Raw genomic sequence first — 21,508 nt, 5'->3', positions numbered from 1 at the left:
AATAGAATGTGTTAGTGTTGTTCCATTAATTGAAAATATGGCTGACGAAGATTCCCTTTGAAATGACAGCATTCAAAAAATTACTTCATGAATAACGATGGCTGTCTATCAATTGAATCAGTTGGAAATATTTCACTATTTTAAGCATCAAAATGCTATGTTAAATCATCACACACACACTACTTTGGCCATTGTAACAATTTTTGGTGTGCTAATAACTCATCGATCGGGACAGTTTTCTATCATACCTAATTTTTAAAAAAAATAACTACGGAGGGCAGCATTGTAGTATTATCACAATTTCTATTGCACCGTTACACATAAAAGTATGTAATTCACCTTAGTGAAAGCAAGTGTATTGAAAGTACTGCTTATTCGTTTTGTCTGAGTATTCTCCAAGAAGGCAGGCTTTGGCCGTTTAATTAACTTCGTTATGCAGGGCTACTAAGCCAATTACAGTGGTTATTTGTACGTAAAAGTTATACTTAAAATATATATATATATTCACGTCGGATAAAGCAATTAGTAGTTCGAATCCTACTTTATGAAGTAGATGCCCTCTCATCATAGTTCTTGTGTTGAAAAGGAATATTAAACTTCAGTATTTACTGTAATAAAAATCTACGTTCTCCTAGGTTTAACTTTCACACACGGTGAACGATAGAATGAAAGATACAAGATCTATATTTTAAGTAATGAGAATAAATCCTGAAAAAAAAAAAAAAAAAAAAAAAAAAAAAACTCTACAAACCCTTAGTAGACTGTTCCTTGAGCGTCAACACACTTCTGCAGGCGAGTTTTTTACACTTCGTACGCTCGCTGAAAGTCAATAACTGGAACAGTCTTCAGAGCACGAGTGCAAGCCGCTTTGACGGCATCCAGGGCTCCGTAATGGTGGGCAAGCTCGGGCCTGTAGGGAGGCTGAGAATCGTTGAGATGCCAGTTTTTGTCAGGTACTCTGTAACCACGAAGCAGATGTGACATGGCGCATTGTCATGATGGAGCTTCCAATTGGCGGCAATTTCTGGTCGCACTCGGCTGACTTATCTCTTCAAAGTGGACCACGCCTTTCTTGTTGAAAAACACAATCAGCAAACTTTAATTCTGGACTTTGACATGAGTTTTTTTTTTTCCGAGGCGACTGCGGAGTGTGCCATTCGGTGCTCTGCCATTTTGTTTCGGGGTCGTACTCGAAGATCCATCTTTCATCTCTCGTAATGATATTGTCCAAAAACTGAGGGTTTTCTTCAACGCGTTCCAAAAGATCTTTCAAAACGGCGTCACGGTTTTGCATTTGTTCGTTCGTCAAAACTTTCGGGATGAGCTTGGTGCAAATCTTCCTCATCCCTGATGATTTTGTGAACAACCATTTTATCGATTCCTAGCGTATCCGTGATAAAACGAATCCTTAAACGCCGGTCCGAGTTCAGCAAATCTAGCACACATTGTTCGTTGTCTCCGGTTCTTGAGGTTGACGGCCGACCAGCGCGGGGTTCGTCATCCACGCTATCCCGGCCTTCTTTGAACATTTTGTGCTACCTAAAAACTTGAGCTCGTGATAAACTTTCGCTGCTATACGTTTGCTGAATCATTTGCAGTGTTGATGCACCAGATTTTCCAAGGCGAATACAAAATTTGATTGTGTAACGCTGTTCACTACTTTGCTGCATTTTGCTCTTGCACACACTTCTTTGCAGACGTCCACGCCGCGCGTGATCTGCCTCAACGGAAGCCAGCAGGCAACTGCCGATTGGAGGGCTTTCAATGTCAAACCCCACACTACCGACTCCAACCGGTCCCAGCGCGCTCTGACGTATAGTCGCATCAGGACAAAAATATTCTCATTACTTAAAATATAGATCCTGTGTATCAACATAAAGAGTAAAAGGTATCTTGATTTCTTTCTATTAGCAAAGAAAATAAAGAACTCTAAAACAAAATTCAGAGGTAGAACTATTACAAATATTATAGTAAGAAAAAGTGATTGCTAACTCACCTTCATTCCTTTATCGCACGGTATGTTTTCAATTTTTGAATTCCTCCTGTATTTCTCAAGCCAATGATTAACAAACAACTGAGCATCTGAAACATTTTCACGTCCATCATTATTCACATAATTCATAGCAGTTCCCAGTTGTTCTGTAAAATCACCAGATATGCCAATACTGTTGGCAGACATCACAGTAGTAGGAATTTGATGCGTAATTCTCAAATTTCTATCATTATTTTTATCAAAATTTAATGAAGCATTCAATGATGACGCTGAAAAATTATTTCCCGACTGATTTTGTGAAGTACGGAAGTGACTTTCGGATATAGGTTGATTAGAAATCTGCTGCACTTGTTGCTCATACAAATATGGGTTAACATATCCAGGTTGCTGTGCAAACGGAAATGTTTGTGAAGTGCTGCTAGGGAAAGGCTGCTGAAGGAAACCACTTGCCAAATGAGGAATATTATATGCAGGATTTTGAGGTCTCAGTGGATTTATCATGGCACATTTAGAAGAAGAATTTGAACTGCTGACGTCTCCTGATCCAAACAATGGAGTATTCGGCACTTGCAGTGAATTTCTCCCTGTTACGTGAGGTGATAAGGAATCATTAGGATATTGAAACTGTTGTGTTACAGACGAATTCGTATCCAGTACCGGATAATAATTCTCCTCTGACCTTACGCTCTCAAATCTCCTATCTTCGGAACAATGGGGCGATGTTAGGATAGAAACAGCACTTAATCTTTCAGGAACATTAGTACCTGTAAACATAGCTCTAACATTTGGTCCCAAATTTTCCACAGGTGGCACAAATCTACCACTATCACATAGAGATCGGTCCCTATGAGATGATTCAGATATTGGATTCCCTTGGTAATTACGATTATAAGGAACATTAAACTGCATTCGTGACTCCTGCTGCCTTCCATCGTGGTCGGAAGCTCTTACACCTAAATCGTAACTAATATTCCTTTCGGAAGTTTCGAAATTCTTCCGTGATCCACGATTTTGTTCATTACCAAAGCACTTATTGTAATTGTATTCCATACTTCTTATATTCACTTAGAAACGTCAACAGTAACTAATTAAAACGAAAAAGGAGCTTGCAATGTACACAGACTTCCCAATATAAGACAAGAACAATACTAACCTAAAGTTTAAGTGTATATTTAAGATAGACGCAAAACTTTGCCCGAGTTTGATTTTATTAAACAATAAAATTATGGAATTAAAATAACGGCACTTAGTAAAAAAAAGAAAGGAGAAAATGTCAAACACACTAGTGAGTTTGTTTTTAGTTAATTAACAAAACCGAATTTGTAATGTAATTATTACACAGCTAATTAGCTGTTACTTGCACTTGAGCAGCATCATATATTTCTTTTGCTGTTTTATATTCCTCCGTTTCACTCAACTCCGCTTCCGACTCAAGGACGTTTCGTAAGTCTTCGACTGCTTTCACTAGACGCTTCTGACAATCTGGCACCATCATCAAAGACTCCTGCAACACTTCTTCTTGTTTTCTTACGTCATGTTCATCTTTTCCTACGAAAGAACATAATAATATTAAATCAGTAATAATTTTCATACTTCTTATTTTACAAGAATTATTTTGTTCACAACTCTTCAGTGGTGTATACAAAGTAAACTGTAAGTTCAACAATTGCCATCACTAAACGATATATTTGCACCAGAATTATGGGACTTCAAACAAAATAGTGCTGCTACATCAGGATTACCCACACACTAAAACTACAGAAAATGTAACATTCGGGAGGTCCAGGTACTACAAAGGACTTCACCATTAATTGTACCGTTATGTAAAAACGAACTATGCGCCATTTTCAAAATTTTAAGAAAACTGAATACAAAATCTGATGTTCAACAGTAATGTAGCCATCATTTGACGTGATATAATCTCTTTTAAGACGAAATGTTGATGTTTTCCATTCATTTTGTTACTGCATAACGTAATGAGCACCAGGAACCAGTATTTAAAGAATTCTACATATAATGTAAAAAAAAAAAAAAAAAACTGAACGCAGAGACGGGCAATTTATAAGAAGGATGCGATAAACTTTATTAACAAAAATAACATAATTAACAAAATCTCAAAGCTCCCTTGTTGATGATAGTCTATAAACGAACAAAAATTGGAAACAGGCTATCAGAATTGTGAAACAATAAAATATCAATTATGTTTTAAAGAAAGAACATAACCGAAACTTACAACAAATTCGAATGATTCCCCGCCTCACTCACAAAAATCCAACAATAGGCTGGGTAACGGTCAATGTTAAAGACTGTAACACGGCATGATGTAATCATTTCTATTTCCAATTCAAATACTTTAAAGAATGGTGTCGACTACTACATGACATCTCGGCGGCTAATACGTGATAACGTATATTAATTGCCTGGAAGAAGTTTAACTAACTAGCGCTTATTTTGGTTAGCCTGATTCTATTCAGCTTGCCAGTGAGAACGCATCCGTTACAGGAAATAACTACTAAGATCAGAGCAGGCAACAGAGTTCTTCAGTGCAACATCTGCCAATGCGGCGCTTTTGGCTGCTAACCAGTACGCTCGTTTCCCCGAATGCCGACATCCAGCAAACAGCGACGATATAAGTTTCGTTGCTGTAGCTGATTGTATCTCTCAAGAATGTCTTTTACTTACAGGTGTTTTGTAGACATTCTTCAGATCTATTATAACGCTTTGTGAGTCAGTCCATATTAACTATACGACAAAATGAAAGTTGAAGCGTGTAACCGAGAGCAAGCTTAACTGCTATTAGTTCAATAGTAAATATTGAACACAGGCGGTGCAAACTAAACTCTGAACTGCTCTCGTCTGGAACGAAGGCACAACCAACAAAATTCGTACTTTTTGAACCATCCGTACAAAACACATTAAAATTGAGGTACTGTTCCAGCAACACTTCAAAATCTTGTTGGTATTGCTGCGTACTTTCGTGCTGTTTGGTTTGTGCTGACAAAGATCGAGCCTTGGGGGAATCAATACCAAAATGAAAGAGAACAAACAAATAGTAGCAAAGGAAGAGATAGCAATACAAATTATTCCTCAATTATTATTCCTCACGTTAGTATTAAGTACGAACGTGTAGTCCGAGGGCGTGCTGCGTATCGGTCGCAAGTCTGGCCACTATGCAACGGAAAGCTGAAAGGGGTGTCAGAGATGCAATGCAGATGGGCTGTATAATTTCTGAGAAATCTTTCACAGTAATAGGGTAATGATGGTTAACTTGCGTCTGCATAAAGACTGACAAAAGATCACCTTTTGCACCAGTACCTAGTCTAATCCCTGGTGATGAACAATATCAAATTGTTTCAGCAGAGAAAAGCAAGAAGATAAATGATAGCTTGGACCGAATTAGACTACGATACAACTGCAGTAGAACAATACGATCAGCACCCAGGTGCGGTGGAAAAGTACACGAAGCACTTACTTGAAATTCCAGCAAAGGAAGGACTAGGTTCAAAATATTTCTTTATTTAACGACCATTCTCTGCACCATATCGAAAACGACCAACTTCACTCTTGGAAAATACCTACAACCGTATCTATGTCTACTTCTCCATATGTAATCAGTTTATAGATCACTGCTTTGATCATGTAACGAATCCGAAAACCTGACAAGCAACCCAACGCTCATCGTGACTTTGTAATTGCTGGTAAAATTCTCCTTTCTCAATACAGTGTCATGCCGGACAAGGCATGAATCAACAGCAGTCAACAATGTTAATTCTAGACGTTTCAAGTAGTCAACTCGAAATATAAGTCTTCCGTGTGTGAATAATATTGTTCGGCTTATGACTACACCCAATAACATGTTTTAACTTGCATTACACAATCGATGTTCATACATTTCTTTTTCCTCCATGTGTGGTTGAACAAGTAGCTTAGACGGGACTGCCTAAACTAATGAATTTTGGGTAAGCGAAAACTGATAATAATCCTAATCCTGCCAATGAAACAAGTCTACTTATTCCAACCTCTCTACAGGCAATTTTCCTTTGGATAATGAAGGTAAAAGAAATTTATTTTTACGAACAACTAGAACATTAAAAGTGGCGTAATCAAATCTTAACGAGAAATATAATTAATTTCGATGACATTCTCCAAACCTAAGCTTAATTCTCTCCTTAGGGAGTCGAAAATCATACCATAAATAAAACTTTGATTTAGGGGATTTAGGATTTAGATTTCTGGACTTTCGGCATCTATACGGCCATTTAGCCCGTCACGTATGAGGGATGACGTCCCTCGATGAGCACACTATCCGGGAAAAGGGACGGAAGGAAGCGGCCTGGGATCTGTAAGTAGGTACTACCCAGGCATTTGCCCGACGTGAATGAGGAAAACCCAGAAAAACCTTAATCAGGATGGCTGGCTTGAAAAAGCCTTTGAGACTTTTTCTACCGAGTGCTCCCACCGGGAATCGAACCCGGAAACGCTCGCACCGAAGACGAGAGCGTTAGCGACTATGCTACGCGAGGCCACGATATAAAACTTTGAAAACGATTATTTAAAGCCTTTCAAAATATACTATTTTGACATAAAATATTATCAAAATACAAAATGAATAAGACATTACGAAATTCTACATTAATTTTCTTGACTACCTACAACTTTGAAATATACAATATTGGAGTAAAATAATATGAAGAACAAATAAAAAAAATACATAAAATAAATTTAAAAAATAAATATATCTTCAAAACTATCTTAACTACATATAAAAATAATATGTTCTTTTTCTGTAATAACTTCTTTAGCTATTAATGACTTCAAGGTTACATTATCATGAGTCATATCTGAATAGGTCTAGGAAGGAAACTTTATTTTGCTTGTAATTAAAATCATGAATTCAGTTTAATCAGAATCTATTCACTCATCTGTATAGGTTATTAACTAGACAATCTTCCATCTTCCTTTCGATGGTTGCTGTGTTAACACCATCTCGGCATTCTTCCGGTGTATTTTCCTTCTTTTCCTAACTTCTATTTCTAAATTCCTTCTGGTTAATTTTTCTTTAATTCTTGTTTCCTAAGTTCCATAATCTACAATACTGACATACGTATGTGATAATGTTTTCTGTTAAAATCACGTCTAGTAAAAATCGAATTACTTTTCTGTGATGAAGGTACTTCTGATGAAAAATCTTTTCAATATAGTGTCTCCAGATTTGGAACATCCAAACTGGATCGTTACAAACCCCTTGAGATTTCGTAACACACGCGATGTGTCACGAATATATGCCCTTATGGACCGTACTTTATTGGAACGGATTTTCTTTTTTTTTAACTTTTTACTTTTTAAAGTTCAAGGAAGGAATTCAAGTCGCTATAGCTGACCGGCAAGCACATATATAGTGATGACGCCATATCGAAATATCTATTGATCTGAATTACATGTGTTTCTCATGTGACTGCAAATATTCGATTGTGTCAAACGACGAACAAACGCAGGTTTCAAAAGTGCATAACCATAGATGACAAAATGTTTCTTATCAGCTCCCACCTCTTCAACCCCCTATTTATTTATAGAAGTCAGAAAGATTTTTTTTTCTCCACAGTGTAGTTGTTTTGAAAGAGTGTTCGAAGTTATTTTTTGTGATAGAAGTGCGTGTTGTTTTCTGACTTTCTGTGACTATTTTTGCGACAAGCTTTTCTTTTCGGATGAATCATGATAGTATTGCGGTTAAAACTTTTATTTTAGTTCGTTATCTTTTCACGGTTTCAAGAAATTTTAGATCTTTCAACCGGATTGAAAAATATTTTATTGCCTCGTAACTATTTTAAGAAATTGCAATACCATCTGGCACATGCGTTACGAAAGGACAGGAGTACATTTCAAGGTAGACTTTATCCAGGTACATGCAAGCCAGGGCCGACCCAGGGATTGCCAAACTTCCCAAAGGAAATTTTGGCATACGTTCATACACTCGCGAAATTGGTTCCATTGAAAGCCTGTTTTATTCTGAAAAGAATGACGTTTGAAGCATGATGCTCGGATGAATAGTGCCAAAGCAGTAGATGCTTAACTGAAGGCCAATATCTTCTCTTTAAAAAGCAGGAGTATCAAACGGTTAATCTATAAATAAGACTATGGGAAAATGTTTAATTTTGTTAGGTTAGATTTTGGGTTAAGATAGGTTATTTCAGTTCAGTATTTAACCTGTAAATAAGATTTTACTTCTGTTATTGAGCCAAGTTTTTACTTTATATTTTATGGTAATGGTTAGTACGATAGATTACAACATAGACATTTTTTTTTGAATCTTTAATGAATGAATTGCCTAAAATAACAGAAACTTCATACACACCGCAAACAACCAATGGAACGCATAAAACACAAATCATAATATGACCGAAATAAAACCAAACTTCAATGATATCACGTAACACATTCGCTCGTGAGATGAATATAGGCTGAAATATCTCAATATTTGCTAACATAAGTGAACTCCGTTGCAACGACGACAAGCTTTTAAATTCACAGAACGATACCCACAATAAAAATGCGAACTCACTGCAGGGTCATTCCACGTCAATTCAACCAAAAATTTGGGGAAATTTTAAACACTATCGCAGATTTGTTTGAAATTTGGTAGCCTTATAAAACTTTTTGTTAATTGCAAGTATGTAAATTTTATTGCAATAGCATAAGCGGTTCAGAAGTTATTGCATTTCAAAAATGAGAAGAAAATCCATTTTTAACAGTAGCGACGTGATATTTTCCCGTTTTGTAAGAAAACTAAAAGAAATCATATCTCGATCAAATAAATACATATGCCTTTATGTTTCATTTCTGTGAAGAAAACATGATTAGCACCATGTTTTTCTTTGTGCACAAAGAAGAAATGACTGTTGTTCGTGCCACACTTCAACAAAGAATTCTGAGAGTAAAAATATTCCGGGAACACGTGTAATGCATTGTTTTGAAAAAACTGGTCCATTCAAGATTGGAGCAAAACGTACAAGTCTGGATGAAGATTTTAATTAATGAATAGTGATGAAGGCGATACATCAGTGAATTTCCTATAGCCCCATGGTCCATCTCTCTAATTTTATTGGGATGAAGTGTGAAGTGTTGCCATCCCCATAGCATACATTTCCGAAGTAACGTTAATCTATTCTTTGTAGGAGTAGTTCTCTCAATTCTGCTAGTCATAGCTGGTTTAGAGACCAACCCTGGGCCCCGAACCTTGGAGGATGTGTTCGCAAAATTGGAGACAATGGAAGGGAAGATGAATGGCCTGTGCGAGAGCAATGCTGAATTTTGTAAACGGTTAGAAAGTGTGCTGAGTGAGTTAAGAGAGGTGAAAGAGGAGAATAAAAGACTTAGGGCAGAAATTGTAATGAATCGAAATACAATAGATAGGCTTGAGAATTTTTCGCGACGGAACAATCTAATTTTTACAAACTTACAAGGGAAGAACAATGAGACTTGGGAAGATTGTGAGAATGCAGTAAAACAGTTTGTTCAAGAACGCCTCGGAATTGAACTCTCGGAACACGATATTGAGCGAGCGCATAGACTAGGCAGAGGCAGGAACAGGCCCATTATTGTGAAATTTCTCTCATATAAACGGAAGTTAGAAATTTTAAGAAGTGCGTATAAGGCAAAAGGGACTCCCACTATAATATTTGAGGACTTTTCCGCGCGTGTTCGTGAAGTGAGAAAGAAACTGACGGTACACATGAAAAAAGCCAGAGAAGAAGGTAAACGCGCTTTCTTAAGATTTGATAAAGTGTACATTGATAATAAACCATTTGTGTTAGAAGAGCTGGAAAGTGTTAGTGATGTGTGTGACCAGAGTGAACTTTCTTCACAAGGTGGTTCAAGTGAGTTGGAAACAATGCAAATGGATCACTGTTCAAGGACAGGTGATGATGCGTCATTTCCTCAACTATGCAGGAGAAACACAAGATTGACAGCTACAAGAGGTCGAGGGGGGAAGGTGATGCCCTGACATAGAGAGGACTTAAGCAAAGGTAAGGAATTGAAGCATGAAAAATCTGGTCACTTGCAAGAAGTGAAAGTTGGAAATACCAAGGGACAAAGAAAAGACACCAACACACTCCTAAATATCTTTTATCAAAATGCTAGGGGGGTGAGGTCCAAAACGTACAATTTCTATTGTAATATCTTGTCATCAAACTATGATATAATTGGAATAAGTGAAACGTGGCTGAAAAGCGACAACTATGACACAGAACTCTTTGATGACAGATATTCAGTGTTTAGATGTGATAGAAATCTAAAAGAAACAAGGAAACAAAGGGGAGGGGGAGTGTTACTAGCTGTGCTGAAAAAATATAAGATATTTGCTATAGACTGCTCTGAAATAAGTACAGATTGTATATTAACAAAGATTACAACTGATAAAATGACCATATATGTTTGTATTGTATATTTTGTACCTAATTCAAAGATAGAGCAGTATGAAGAGGTTTTTCAAGGTATAGAGTCAAAATGTCAGCCAGGTTGCACTATCCTCTTATTTGGTGATTTTAATTTACCAGAAATCACAGGCACAGATTTTAATTTTCTGAATACCTCAGCCAAATATCAATGCTTACATAATTTTATGTCGCTGTACAATATAGCATCTTTTAATAATATTAGGAATAATCTTGGAAAAACTTTAGATTTAGTACTTTCGAACTTAGACAGCGTAACAGTCACTAGGGACATATTTCCTTTAGTTAAGGAGGATGTGTACCACCCAGCATTATCCATAACAGTAAAATTAAGCAAATTATTAGGTATAAACAAAAAAAGTAATATCAGCACATATAATTTTAGAAAAGCTAATTTTAGGCAACTCTATTCTGAACTTCAAAATATTGACTGGACATTCTTTAGCTGTTATTCTGAGGTTGATACGGCTACAGAATCATTTTATAATATAATATGTAATATTTTTGATAAGTGCATTCCTCTCAAAAAAGAGGTAAATAGAAAGTACCCGTTTTGGTTTACTAAGAATATAATTAGGAAAATAAAAACAAAAGCCCATCACCACAGGGCAATTAAGCACAATAGCAGAAATATAGCTTATAACTTCCTAGAATTTAAGAAGTTACGAAATGAACTTAAAAAAGAAATTAGAACAGAATATAGTAACTTTGTTGCGAATACAGAAAACACGTTACAAACTGATCCTTCCCAGCTCTGGACTTTTGTTAAAACTAAGACCCAGCACCTTAATTGTAACACGCTGACATACAATAACCAAGAATTAGTTAGTAATGACGAGATTGCAAATTCATTTGCTACATATTTTCAGTCAGTCTATAATAACGAAGATATCATGGATAGCAGTAGTAATAGTAACAGCTCATATGAGACACTGGACAAATTAAGGATTCTAAAAATTGAGATGACTGATATTAAAAAAGCAATAAGAAAACTGAAGGGGAAAGGAACGATAGGACCTGATGGTATTCCAGATTATATAGTAAAGGGATGTGAAGAACACTTTCTACTTCCACTCTATATTTTATTCAACCTAATTATTTCTACTTCTAAATTCCCCAGTAAATGGAAAATAACAAACGTCTGTCCCATTCCTAAGTCTAATAATGGTAAAGATATTCAAAATTATAGGCCTGTATCAATATTGAGTACTTTTGCTAAAGTGTTTGAATCTATTCTTTATAAACGGATTGAAAATCATATAAAACTATCAATTTCAGAATACCAGCATGGCTTCGTCCAGGGTAGATCGACAGTCACAAATCTCAGTATTCTTAACAATTTTGTAGCAAGAACCCTAGATCAAGGTGGTCAAGTAGATATTATCTACACCGATTTTGTGAAAGCATTTGATAGAGTAATTCACAAGGTACTAATAGAGAAACTTCGTCAATTTAACTTCTCCGCAGAGTTAATTGGGCTCTTCGAGTCGTATTTGAGAGACCGAAGGCAGTTCGTTGTATATAAGGGATACAAGTCAACCGAATACTTGCAAATATCTGGTGTTCCACAAGGGTCAAATTTGGGTCCACTACTATTTGTAATATTTATAAATGATCTTCCTAGATGTATAACGTATTCCCACAAACTGTTGTATGCCGATGATCTCAAACTTTTTAGATGTATAAATTCCATAAATGACTGTAATCAACTTCAACAAGACATAAATTCAGTGGTGCAATGGTGTCAAAGTAATTTATTGAATGTAAATATTAGTAAATGTAAAATCATGAGTATTACAAAACGTAAAAAACCAGTGCAATTTAAATATTCAATTAATGAGACTCAACTACCCGTTGTAAGTACTGTCAATGATTTAGGAGTAATGTATGATACGAAATTTACATTTGAAACTCATATTTGATAACATAATAAATGAAGCGAACAGAAATCTTGGGTTTATTCTAAGAATTAGTAGGGAGTTTCGTAAACCTGCCACACTTCATAAATTATATCAAACTTACGTTCGATCCAAACTCGAATACGCGACGCTTGTATGGAACCCAGATACAAAATTTAACTCACTAAAAATAGAAAAAATCCAATCCAAATTTCTTAGATGGTACAAGAACATTTTTCCAAGAACTGAAAACACTAATTCATTGAATAGGAATTTTGAAACTCTAACCCTCAAACAAAGAAGAACGTTATCTGACATGATATTTTTGTACAAGGTAAACTGCTAGGTATAAGCTTTTGTGCAAGGTATAAGCTAGTCTGCAACGAATTGCTTTCGAGCTTTCAAATAAACGTCCCAGGTAGAAAAACACGTCCAGAAAACTATAACTTATTTTATTGTGCAAAAGCAAGGAATAATATCCTAAATAAGTCGCCAACATGGAGGATTAGTGCAACCTACAACAGACTCTTAAAAATGACAAATAATATAGATATTTACGCTGATTGCCTCACAAGGTTTAAAAGGGAAATTGTAAATATATTATTTCATGAAAGATGAACACTGTAATTGGGTATAATACCTGTTGTGTTCTGTTTCAATAAATAAATAAATAAATAAATAAATAAATGAAAATGGTTCCTTGTTGTGTTCCGTTTACTCACATTTTCTGTAAAGAGGATGTAACAACTGCTGCCGGCAGAACATATCAGTTATCCAAAGTTTCTGCAAGTAGTTACTTCACTGTGGGAAACGTTTACAAAAAGTAATTGATGTTAATATCTAATTACAGCAAAGCAGAATATTTATTTTATGTGCCATAACATATAGGCCTTATAATACTGTCAAGCTTATTATATTTGCTTCTTTGGTAGTTATTCTGATTAACATTTAAAAATGTTAATGCCCATTTATTGTTCAGATTATTGTATTTTCCCCCTTAACTACAAATTTTCGAAACTCCATATTTCTCCTTCGTGCTTGGATGGCCCATCACAATTTTTGTTTAGTGAAAATAGATGTAATAAGCTTACTGAAAAATGTGGCACAGATACGTCTAACGCTGTGATAGGCAACCCTGAACTTGGTTGGCAGCCCTGACAATTGGGTTGCTTGGGAGGAGTGGTAATGCTCACAGACGTGTTTCTAGGATACCGAAGAGTACTTATACCAATTTTGGGGTTGATACGTAAAATCGTATGGAAGTTATTGGAAAAAGTTTATTTCACAATCAGTTGGCAAACTGACTGGGATATCTCCTCAGTGCTTGGATGGCCGACAATTTTTGTATATGTAAAATTAGATGTAATAAGCTTTCAAACAAAAACAAATTCATTCAAATTCATGATGGGGATTTTGAGAAATAAAGGTCTGAAGTTTACAAAATGGCGTTCTAGTTGTTTTCTAAAAATGTTACCTTTCAAATGACTTTATAAATTTTCTATCAGCTTTAAGGAAAGTTTTCATTTTTTTAAATGATAAACAATTTCAAGACAATCTGAATAAAAAAAAAGTACCATGTTTCTGGCATTAATAGGAACCGAAATATGATTGTTCTAGTGTTCTTACAAAACGGGGAAATATGTCGCGACTGTTAAAAATGGATTTTTTTTTTCTCTTTTGAAATGCAATAACTTCTGAACCACTGATGTTATTGCAATAAAACTTACACTTTTGTAATCAGGATAAAAAGTTTTGTAACTCTATTAAATTTCATGGAAATCTGAGATAGTGGGTTAAAAGCCTTGGTTGAACTGACGTGGAATGACCCTGTAAATAGTGCAACAAAAATTATTAACGAAGATTGGTTATATCGATAAGAAATGAACTTTGAAAATTAGCAGTAATAGGAACTTATTTTGAAAATGAAATGAAATCTTTAGTTTTACGTCCCACGGTTATGCCGGTTAGGGTAAAGAAGACGGTGATGATGAGTGATGAATGAAATGGTGGAATGAAGAAAGTGGGAGGAAACGGGAGAACCCCGAGGAAACCCACGCACACGGTGTTTTGTCCACCACAAAGCTCACTTGGCGGGGTCTGGGATCGAACCCGGGACCCCAAGCACCAGAGGTGAACTCTCTACCACTGAGCCACCGCGGCCTCATAGGAATATATTTTAATGAAACATATTCCCATTAGACAACTAATAACTTCCATAATCCTGTGTCATTTAGTGAAAGAACCGAAAGATCACCTAATAGAGCACGAATTCAAACAATCAACTGAAACATGCAGAAAATGTTACAAAAAACTTAAGTTATTATAGGTCACCACGCCCCCAACTATCCGAATCATGTGAAAGGCGTCAAACTAAAGACAATTTTCACTATCTCTGTGCCGTTATATTCTTAATCTGTACAATTGCTCGTTTACATATATAGGTATAATATATAATCTTGGTAACTGTTTAGTATTGGGCAGCCAAAAGTGGCAAAAACACGATGATTTACAGAAGAAATGAGCTGATACTGATGTTCAAGTAGTCAAGAAAGTATCGTACACAATTTTTTGAAGGCAGAGGGGTATCTGTACAAACCGTGAAGGTAAGCGGAAGTGATTGCAGAGTTAGACCCACCTGGGTTTTTGAGCTTTTTAAAGTATATTATCGGTACAACTACGGTGATCACATTGAAAGTGACTTTTTATGAGATTTTGGACTTCCCTTGGGCGAATTAGATGCTTTCATGTTAGAGTATACCATACAACAACATTCAATATTAGACCTATATAAAGTTCTCAATGCACTGAATGAATAAAAAACTTACCCTAGCTTGAGATAATTATACAACAAATTAATGTATGGATTGTGTTTATAGCCTATTTGAAGTAAAATCTGCAATTTTATATTTTAGAAAATACTTTCCGTGAATAGTGTGCTCGGCGACGCCGTGGGACGTTATCCCTCATACATTTGACGAGTTTAAGGCCATAGGTGCCTGTACCAGCAGTAAAAATGTAAGTACATTAGTAAAGCTATCAGTATTATTTCATACATTAGACGGCAACACAAGTATTCTTCAGTAAAATTTGGCTTTCCAACAACAACAGTTTAGTTCCGCCATTAGTTGCTACTCCTCAAATAAGCATTCTGTAGAATCAACACCAGCAATAGCGTAAAAATTCTTGTCAAAGGGTCTTTCCTAGTAAGATAGTGAAATCGGCCCTTGATCCAAATTGGGTTGCTATTGACCCAAAAGGTTACCCTTGACCTAAAACTACCTCAAAAAAATTTTGACCTCCTATTTCTCCCCTTACCGAATTATCGTATCATACATGCTCAAACTTTGAATATTTTTTAATTTTGGTGGGGATACTCGAAAAATTTTGAAAGTTTCACAGATTATAGATACTATTTACATGTAAATGTGAATTTTTTTCAAAACATCGATGGGTATTTTCTTTATTTTTTTGCGTGTTGAAAATTTCAAAAAATTGTAGAACAAAAATTTTTTAGGGGAGGACACGTCGCTGATTTTTTGGTTAAAATTTGTTATACCCTTAGGTACAACATGTACTTTCTTCGGGGACTGAAAGTGATGGTAACATTGTCAAAAAGAAATAAAACTGAAAACAAACTCGTTTTTCACACAGTTTTCCCACCATTTTAGGGCCCTTAAGGTGAGGGCCCCTTGAAGCAATCCTTTGCCAAATTTCACAATTTTCATTTCTCTTGCGTCCCTTCCGCTTCTGTCGTTCTTCGGCTGCTTTGATTGTGTCCATTTCGAAATACAAACACCAAATATATCTCCGTAACAGTGCTTCCACTGCAACCGACTCTTGCACAACAAAGTTACACAGCTTGCGGTAGAGTGCTACCGATAACGCGCCACTGTGTGCGGCCAGTGAAGCAAGCATTGATAGATATGAGGAGCCGACGCGAAGTGTGTGTAACTTCGTTGTGCAAGAGTCGGTTGCAGTGGAAGCACTGTTACGGAGATATATCTGGTGTTTCTATTCCAAAATGGACACAATCGAAGCAGCTGAAAAACGACAGAATCGGAAGGGACGCAAGAGAAAGAAAAATTGTGAACTCTGGCAAAGAATTGTTTGAAAGGGCCCTACCGGGAAATTACCGGGAAGAAATACATAGGTTGGATAAAAAGTACTGGCAACCCTGCCGGCACGCGCCAGTCTAGTGACGGAGAACCGCGAGGTGGCAGCACCGGAGAAGACAATCTCAGTTGAGGAACTTAGGTGAGTGGGAACGCTTCTGGGTTAGTTAGTCAACGAGAGCAGTGGCGTCAAATTGGTATCGCGCGTGGAAGCGCTCTAAACACAATGTTCACTAAACATGAACAGCGTTCGTGGATCAAAATTGAAGTGGCACGTGGTCGTAGTGCACGAGAATGTTTTCAGGGACTGCGGGAAGCCTGTGGTGATGCAACGTTGCCATACCGCACCGTAGCTCGATGGGTTAAAGTGTTTCGTGAAGGCAGACAGAACGTGGAAGACCGCCAACCTTCTGGACGACCTCCAGTGGACAACATGACAATTCAGCTCCTTGCATTCTTGCTGGAAGTGGATAGACGGTGGACTGCGCGTGAGTTATTGGCAGAGGTTGGGGTGTGCCATAAAACTGTGCTTCACATTTTGAACGACATCCTGGGTTTTCGCAAAATTGCAGCACGTTGGGTTCCACATGTCATTACCGAGGTGCAGAAATGGTATCGATATGCACTGGCACAAGAATTGCTGGACCGTAACCAGAGGGAGGGTGACAATTTCTTGGGCAGGATCGTTACCATTGATGAAACCTGGGTTCGATCCTACGAACCATGTTTGAAGCGCCAATCCAACGAATGGAAGCATCCCGGTTCCCCTCGGCCAAAGACTGTGCGCCCTAGTCAGGGAGGAGTGAAGGTGATGTTGATAGTGGCGTATGATGTCCAAGGGGTTATCCTGCACCATGCTGTACCAGCAGGGCAGACTGTGAATGCGCAATATTACGTTCTTGCAACACCATCTGCGTCCCGCACTTCGGAGAAAGCGACCTGATCTTTTGGCACGGACCCCAATCATTTTGCACGACAATGCACGCTGTCACACAGCTACCGCTGTGACGGATCTTTTACGTGCCTGGAACTGGGAGATTCTGGAACATCCACCATATTCGCCGGATATGAGTCCGTGCGATTATGACCTGTTTTCCAAGATGAAGCAACCACTTCGCGGACAACGATACAACACCAGACAGGCCATGCTCAATGCCGTAGGGCGGTCGCTGCGAGACATAGCCAGAGAACAACGTGCTGACGGAGTACGGCGCCTTCCATACGTGTGGCAGAAGGTTGTGGACATGGGGGGTGATTACATTGAAGGAATGTAAAACGTATTTTCCCTTCTAATACAGTCATTTGTGAATTATAACAATTGTGCCATTACTTTTTATCCATGCCTTGTAGATAATTGCTCGTGTAAGTACTTGATAATATATAAGAAGAGCAGCAGTTGTGTAGGTCCTATACTTTTTTATAAGCGCTCATAAACATGAAACTATTTGGCGCAAGGTTACCGCATCGTTGGCTTGTGGAAAAATAACGTCTGAACACGGTTGTGGCTATACACAGATATTGTCTTGGATGTCAGCTAACAGTAATACAGCTTGTGAAACAATACGGTGATGAGGAAAATCTTTTGACACTGTTAGAATCGTGGATTAATAAATCGAACAACAAATAGCAAGTAGAGAAAGTTATATTTTTTAATGTAACGGTAAGCCACATGATGAAAAGTTAACTTGGCAGAGGACAGCAACGAAAGAACATTCTTTGATTATGCTCACTTATGTCTGGCCTAACCTAACCTTACGCTTTTTGTCGTAAACCAGGCGGATGACCAACTTCGGAATATATGTCCATGGAGGCCTTCGAAACTTATACCCATTTCTATATACTAACTCTTCAATACGAATCAATAAGCATATCACAGCATATCCAAGATGACACGGAAACATGATTTACAAAACTTGGCAATCTTAAGTAGGAAGCACTTTACCTCAACCTATTATATGAACTTAATTCAATCCTCCCGTAACTTTCTCTGATCGTTTATTTCAATTATGATTGTAACATAATTCTCCCATTGAAGATAAATATTGATGATTATACGTTACTATCAAAATGTTCAATACCATCCTGTACGTTAATACAAGTAAACTTATTATCTTTATCAATGACATTTTAAGAAAAGTTCGTAGTTATTCATATTTATGAACAATTTTCACTTTTTGTATTATGGCATTCAGAAGAAAAAGAATAATTTTCTTGTCACAAAAATTTAACGACACAGTGAAAAATAATATTACCTTCATCCTTCATCTTCTGAATTCGCACTCGTTGTTCATCTGCCTCCTTCTGGTACATCACCTTCTCCTTTGTTAAACGCTTAACTACACCAGACTTAATTTTGATAGCTTTTAACCGAGGATCTGCCATTTTCATATAATTACTACGGGTTTTAGAAGTAAAATATATAATACCTGCTGTCGACAAAAAACTATTTACATTAATCAAAACATTCCTTGCCCATTCGTCAGAACACCAACACATGCAAAACGCCGGACAGATTTATTAATGAAAACTGAAGAACGCAATGCACAGAAGCAGCGTTGCTAACCCAGGATCCAACATATCAGTAGCAAGGGCTCCAAAATTTTAATAATTTCAAATTAATAAATCATTGAATAATCTGTAAACTTAATTTCCGTAAAGAACAAATAAAGGCACATCACTCGAAATTATCGTTGAAAATTTTTATTTCACGATTTGTGTATAAATACAGCGTCTAGATATGTGACATAAAAATTACAGTACAAAAAACATGAACCAACCTGTGCTGCATAGCCACTGACAAGTCTGGACAAGCCTAAGCTAATAGACCCGCACGGGTTGCTTTCAATGGTAACAAGCGCGTCAACAACGATGGCCATACAGGTAAGGGAGGATAGTGAAAACACGTAGTTTTTCGTAGTGACAAAGAGTTCCTACAGAACTTGAGATGGTTTCACTTGTAAACATAAAATAGAGCTTTTGTACACTTGCAGAAATACTCCATCGGTGAAATATAGTACCTAATACGATCACCTTTTATATGCACTCATTTACTCCAACCGTTGTATAGCACTTGTAATAACTTTATACTAGTAATTCTAGGGTTCTAAACATGAAGTACTGGTGTATATTTACTTTTGAATTTTGCCTACTACATATTTTTTTTCCTTTCTTAACACGTCTTTCATGTAGAGTGCAGCGTTGCAAAATCTGTGAGCTGAAACTTATTTTAATATTAAAATATGAGAATAATAAAACTAATAATTTAATGTTAAGATATCTCTTACAAGTAACGTCCGATGAAGATGACGTGGAGTTATTGAAAATGTTACGTCTTATTTTAATTTCAATAAATAAGTAAATACTTTGGTCAGAAACCTTAACAGCACAATTACATAGAAGGCATATGCCTATCATGTTCCCTCAGGTATATGAGAATGTGTCCAGTGTGTGCCTTATGTACCTCTGAGAGAGAAGCCATACGGATGGCAAGTGATAGTCAGAGTCTAGGTCCGCCCCTAGGCACATGCCTGACATGTACCTAGAGAACGTGCCCAGTATGTTCTAGGTATGATCCCCATGCCGTAAGCGTCAACAAACCACAAAATTACTCCCCAAAATATGTTAAATCGCCTATATGCGTAATGTGTTTACAATAAGGTGAGTCTAAGGCCGCGCCTCCATTGCTTCCAAATGCGATTGCGAATGCGAATGGGAATTTCCCAGCACGTGTAAATAAATTGGAGTGTCTCGACTAGTTCCGACCTGCGAATTGCGAAAACCGACGAAAAGATGCGAATGCGAACGATCCCAACATGCTGGGATTGTTCGTCCGAATTCGTGAGAATGGAGAGTCGTCTGCAGAGAAATTGAGCGCTACGTGAGAGAAGAAAGTTTGTTTTGCGTGAAAGTAGACGACGTTGCGAGGCGCATGGATGAAAATAAAAATAAAAATGGAAATAGATGTTGATGTTTTAATAAATTGTGTTTTTGATAAAGTTTCATTGTGGATTCAAGCTCATCCAGATTACCACAAACGACACGTCGTGAACAAATTATGGGCAGATGTAAGTGAAGAACTTGGAGTGGAAGGTATGTATAATTTTCTTTGTTTTCTTTTTAAAATATGAAGATTTAATTAATACACGAACCGCAACTTTTTATTCAATTTATATTTCCTCTTTGTTTCTCAAATAATGATTTTACGAATACATGTAATTATTGACTAATATGTTTGAAATAGCAAAAACGGGTGTTTTACTCATGGAGAAAATTTTCTTAGAAAGTTGGTTGATTTTGCAATCTCTAAATTTATTTAGTAAATTTATTTTAAAGTGAAAATTGCGGTTAACACAGAAGCATAATAATAACAGGAGCGACATTCACTCTATTTTGCACACAAAGGAAAGTAATAGATGATATTATTATTATTATTATTATTATTATTATTATTATTATTATTATTATTATTATTATTATTATTATTATTATTGCTCTGAAAACTTTAAGATATGAATTTTCAAGCAAAAATATTTCACATTGAAGGTTTGAAAGAGATATTGCAACTTGATTCGCATTCATAAAACTTCGGATATAGTAGAGGCACATGAATTCACAGTTCGCATTCGAATTCGCGTTCGCAGTCGCATTCGGATACAATGGAGGTGCGGCCTAAAAACACTTTAAACAAGAAAAAAATGTACCCCAGGGCAGGCGCGATCACCAACCTTTGGATTACTAGCCGCGTGCTCTTCCGACTTGGTCACGGAGGCGATGAAGAGAACGTCGCTTGTAGAGGGATAAATTGTTGAAGTCTTTGAATTTGGCTAATCAGAGTGTTCCTATAACCACGTTATTCGAGATAACCGTTTGCGATCAGATAAAATCTGCTCACCATGTGATTTTATAACAAAATGACAAGTGTCTATTTACTTTATTTCATGAGTGTTCCATATTCACTTTCAAATGATCGGCGAGAGTTGCCACCCAATAAAGTAGACAAGTTTGTTGCTTCTAGTACACAATCGCTTCTAAGAAGAGAAGCAACAAATGCAT

At 36.8% G+C, this 21,508-nt stretch overlaps 2 protein-coding genes across 5 annotated transcripts in view; both read right to left on the bottom strand.

The window, feature by feature from the left end:
- The window catches only part of LOC145666425 (uncharacterized), a 32,908-nt gene extending 29,826 nt beyond the window's left edge, over positions 1-3,082 (bottom strand). For all 4 annotated transcript variants that reach the window (XR_014127743.1, XM_081733640.1, XM_081733641.1 and 1 more), the window contains exon 1: positions 1,997-3,082. Coding sequence is in view for 3 of the 4 variants with exons in the window: in XM_081733640.1 (XP_081589766.1) it covers positions 1,997-3,043 (1,047 nt within the window). In the remaining variant the exon portion in view is untranslated. The remainder of the gene's footprint in view (positions 1-1,996) is intronic.
- Positions 3,083-3,222: 140 nt separating this feature from the next.
- Positions 3,223-18,981, bottom strand: Tbca (Tubulin binding cofactor A). Its single transcript, XM_081733643.1, has 2 exons — positions 18,709-18,981; positions 3,223-3,541 (listed from the first exon to the last, which is right to left on the bottom strand). The coding sequence occupies exons 1-2, from the start codon at positions 18,950-18,952 to the stop codon at positions 3,336-3,338; spliced, it is 450 nt and encodes a 149-aa protein (XP_081589769.1). The 5' UTR covers positions 18,953-18,981; the 3' UTR covers positions 3,223-3,335.
- Between the last annotated feature and the right edge of the window lie 2,527 nt (positions 18,982-21,508).

The sequence above is a fragment of the Thermobia domestica genome, chromosome 12 (assembly GCF_964235325.1).
Source record: "Thermobia domestica chromosome 12, izTheDome1.hap1.1, whole genome shotgun sequence".
NCBI lineage: Eukaryota > Metazoa > Arthropoda > Insecta > Zygentoma > Lepismatidae > Thermobia > Thermobia domestica.
Note: the sequence above shows the minus strand (reverse complement) of the source record. Positions and strands in the feature narration are given on the sequence as shown.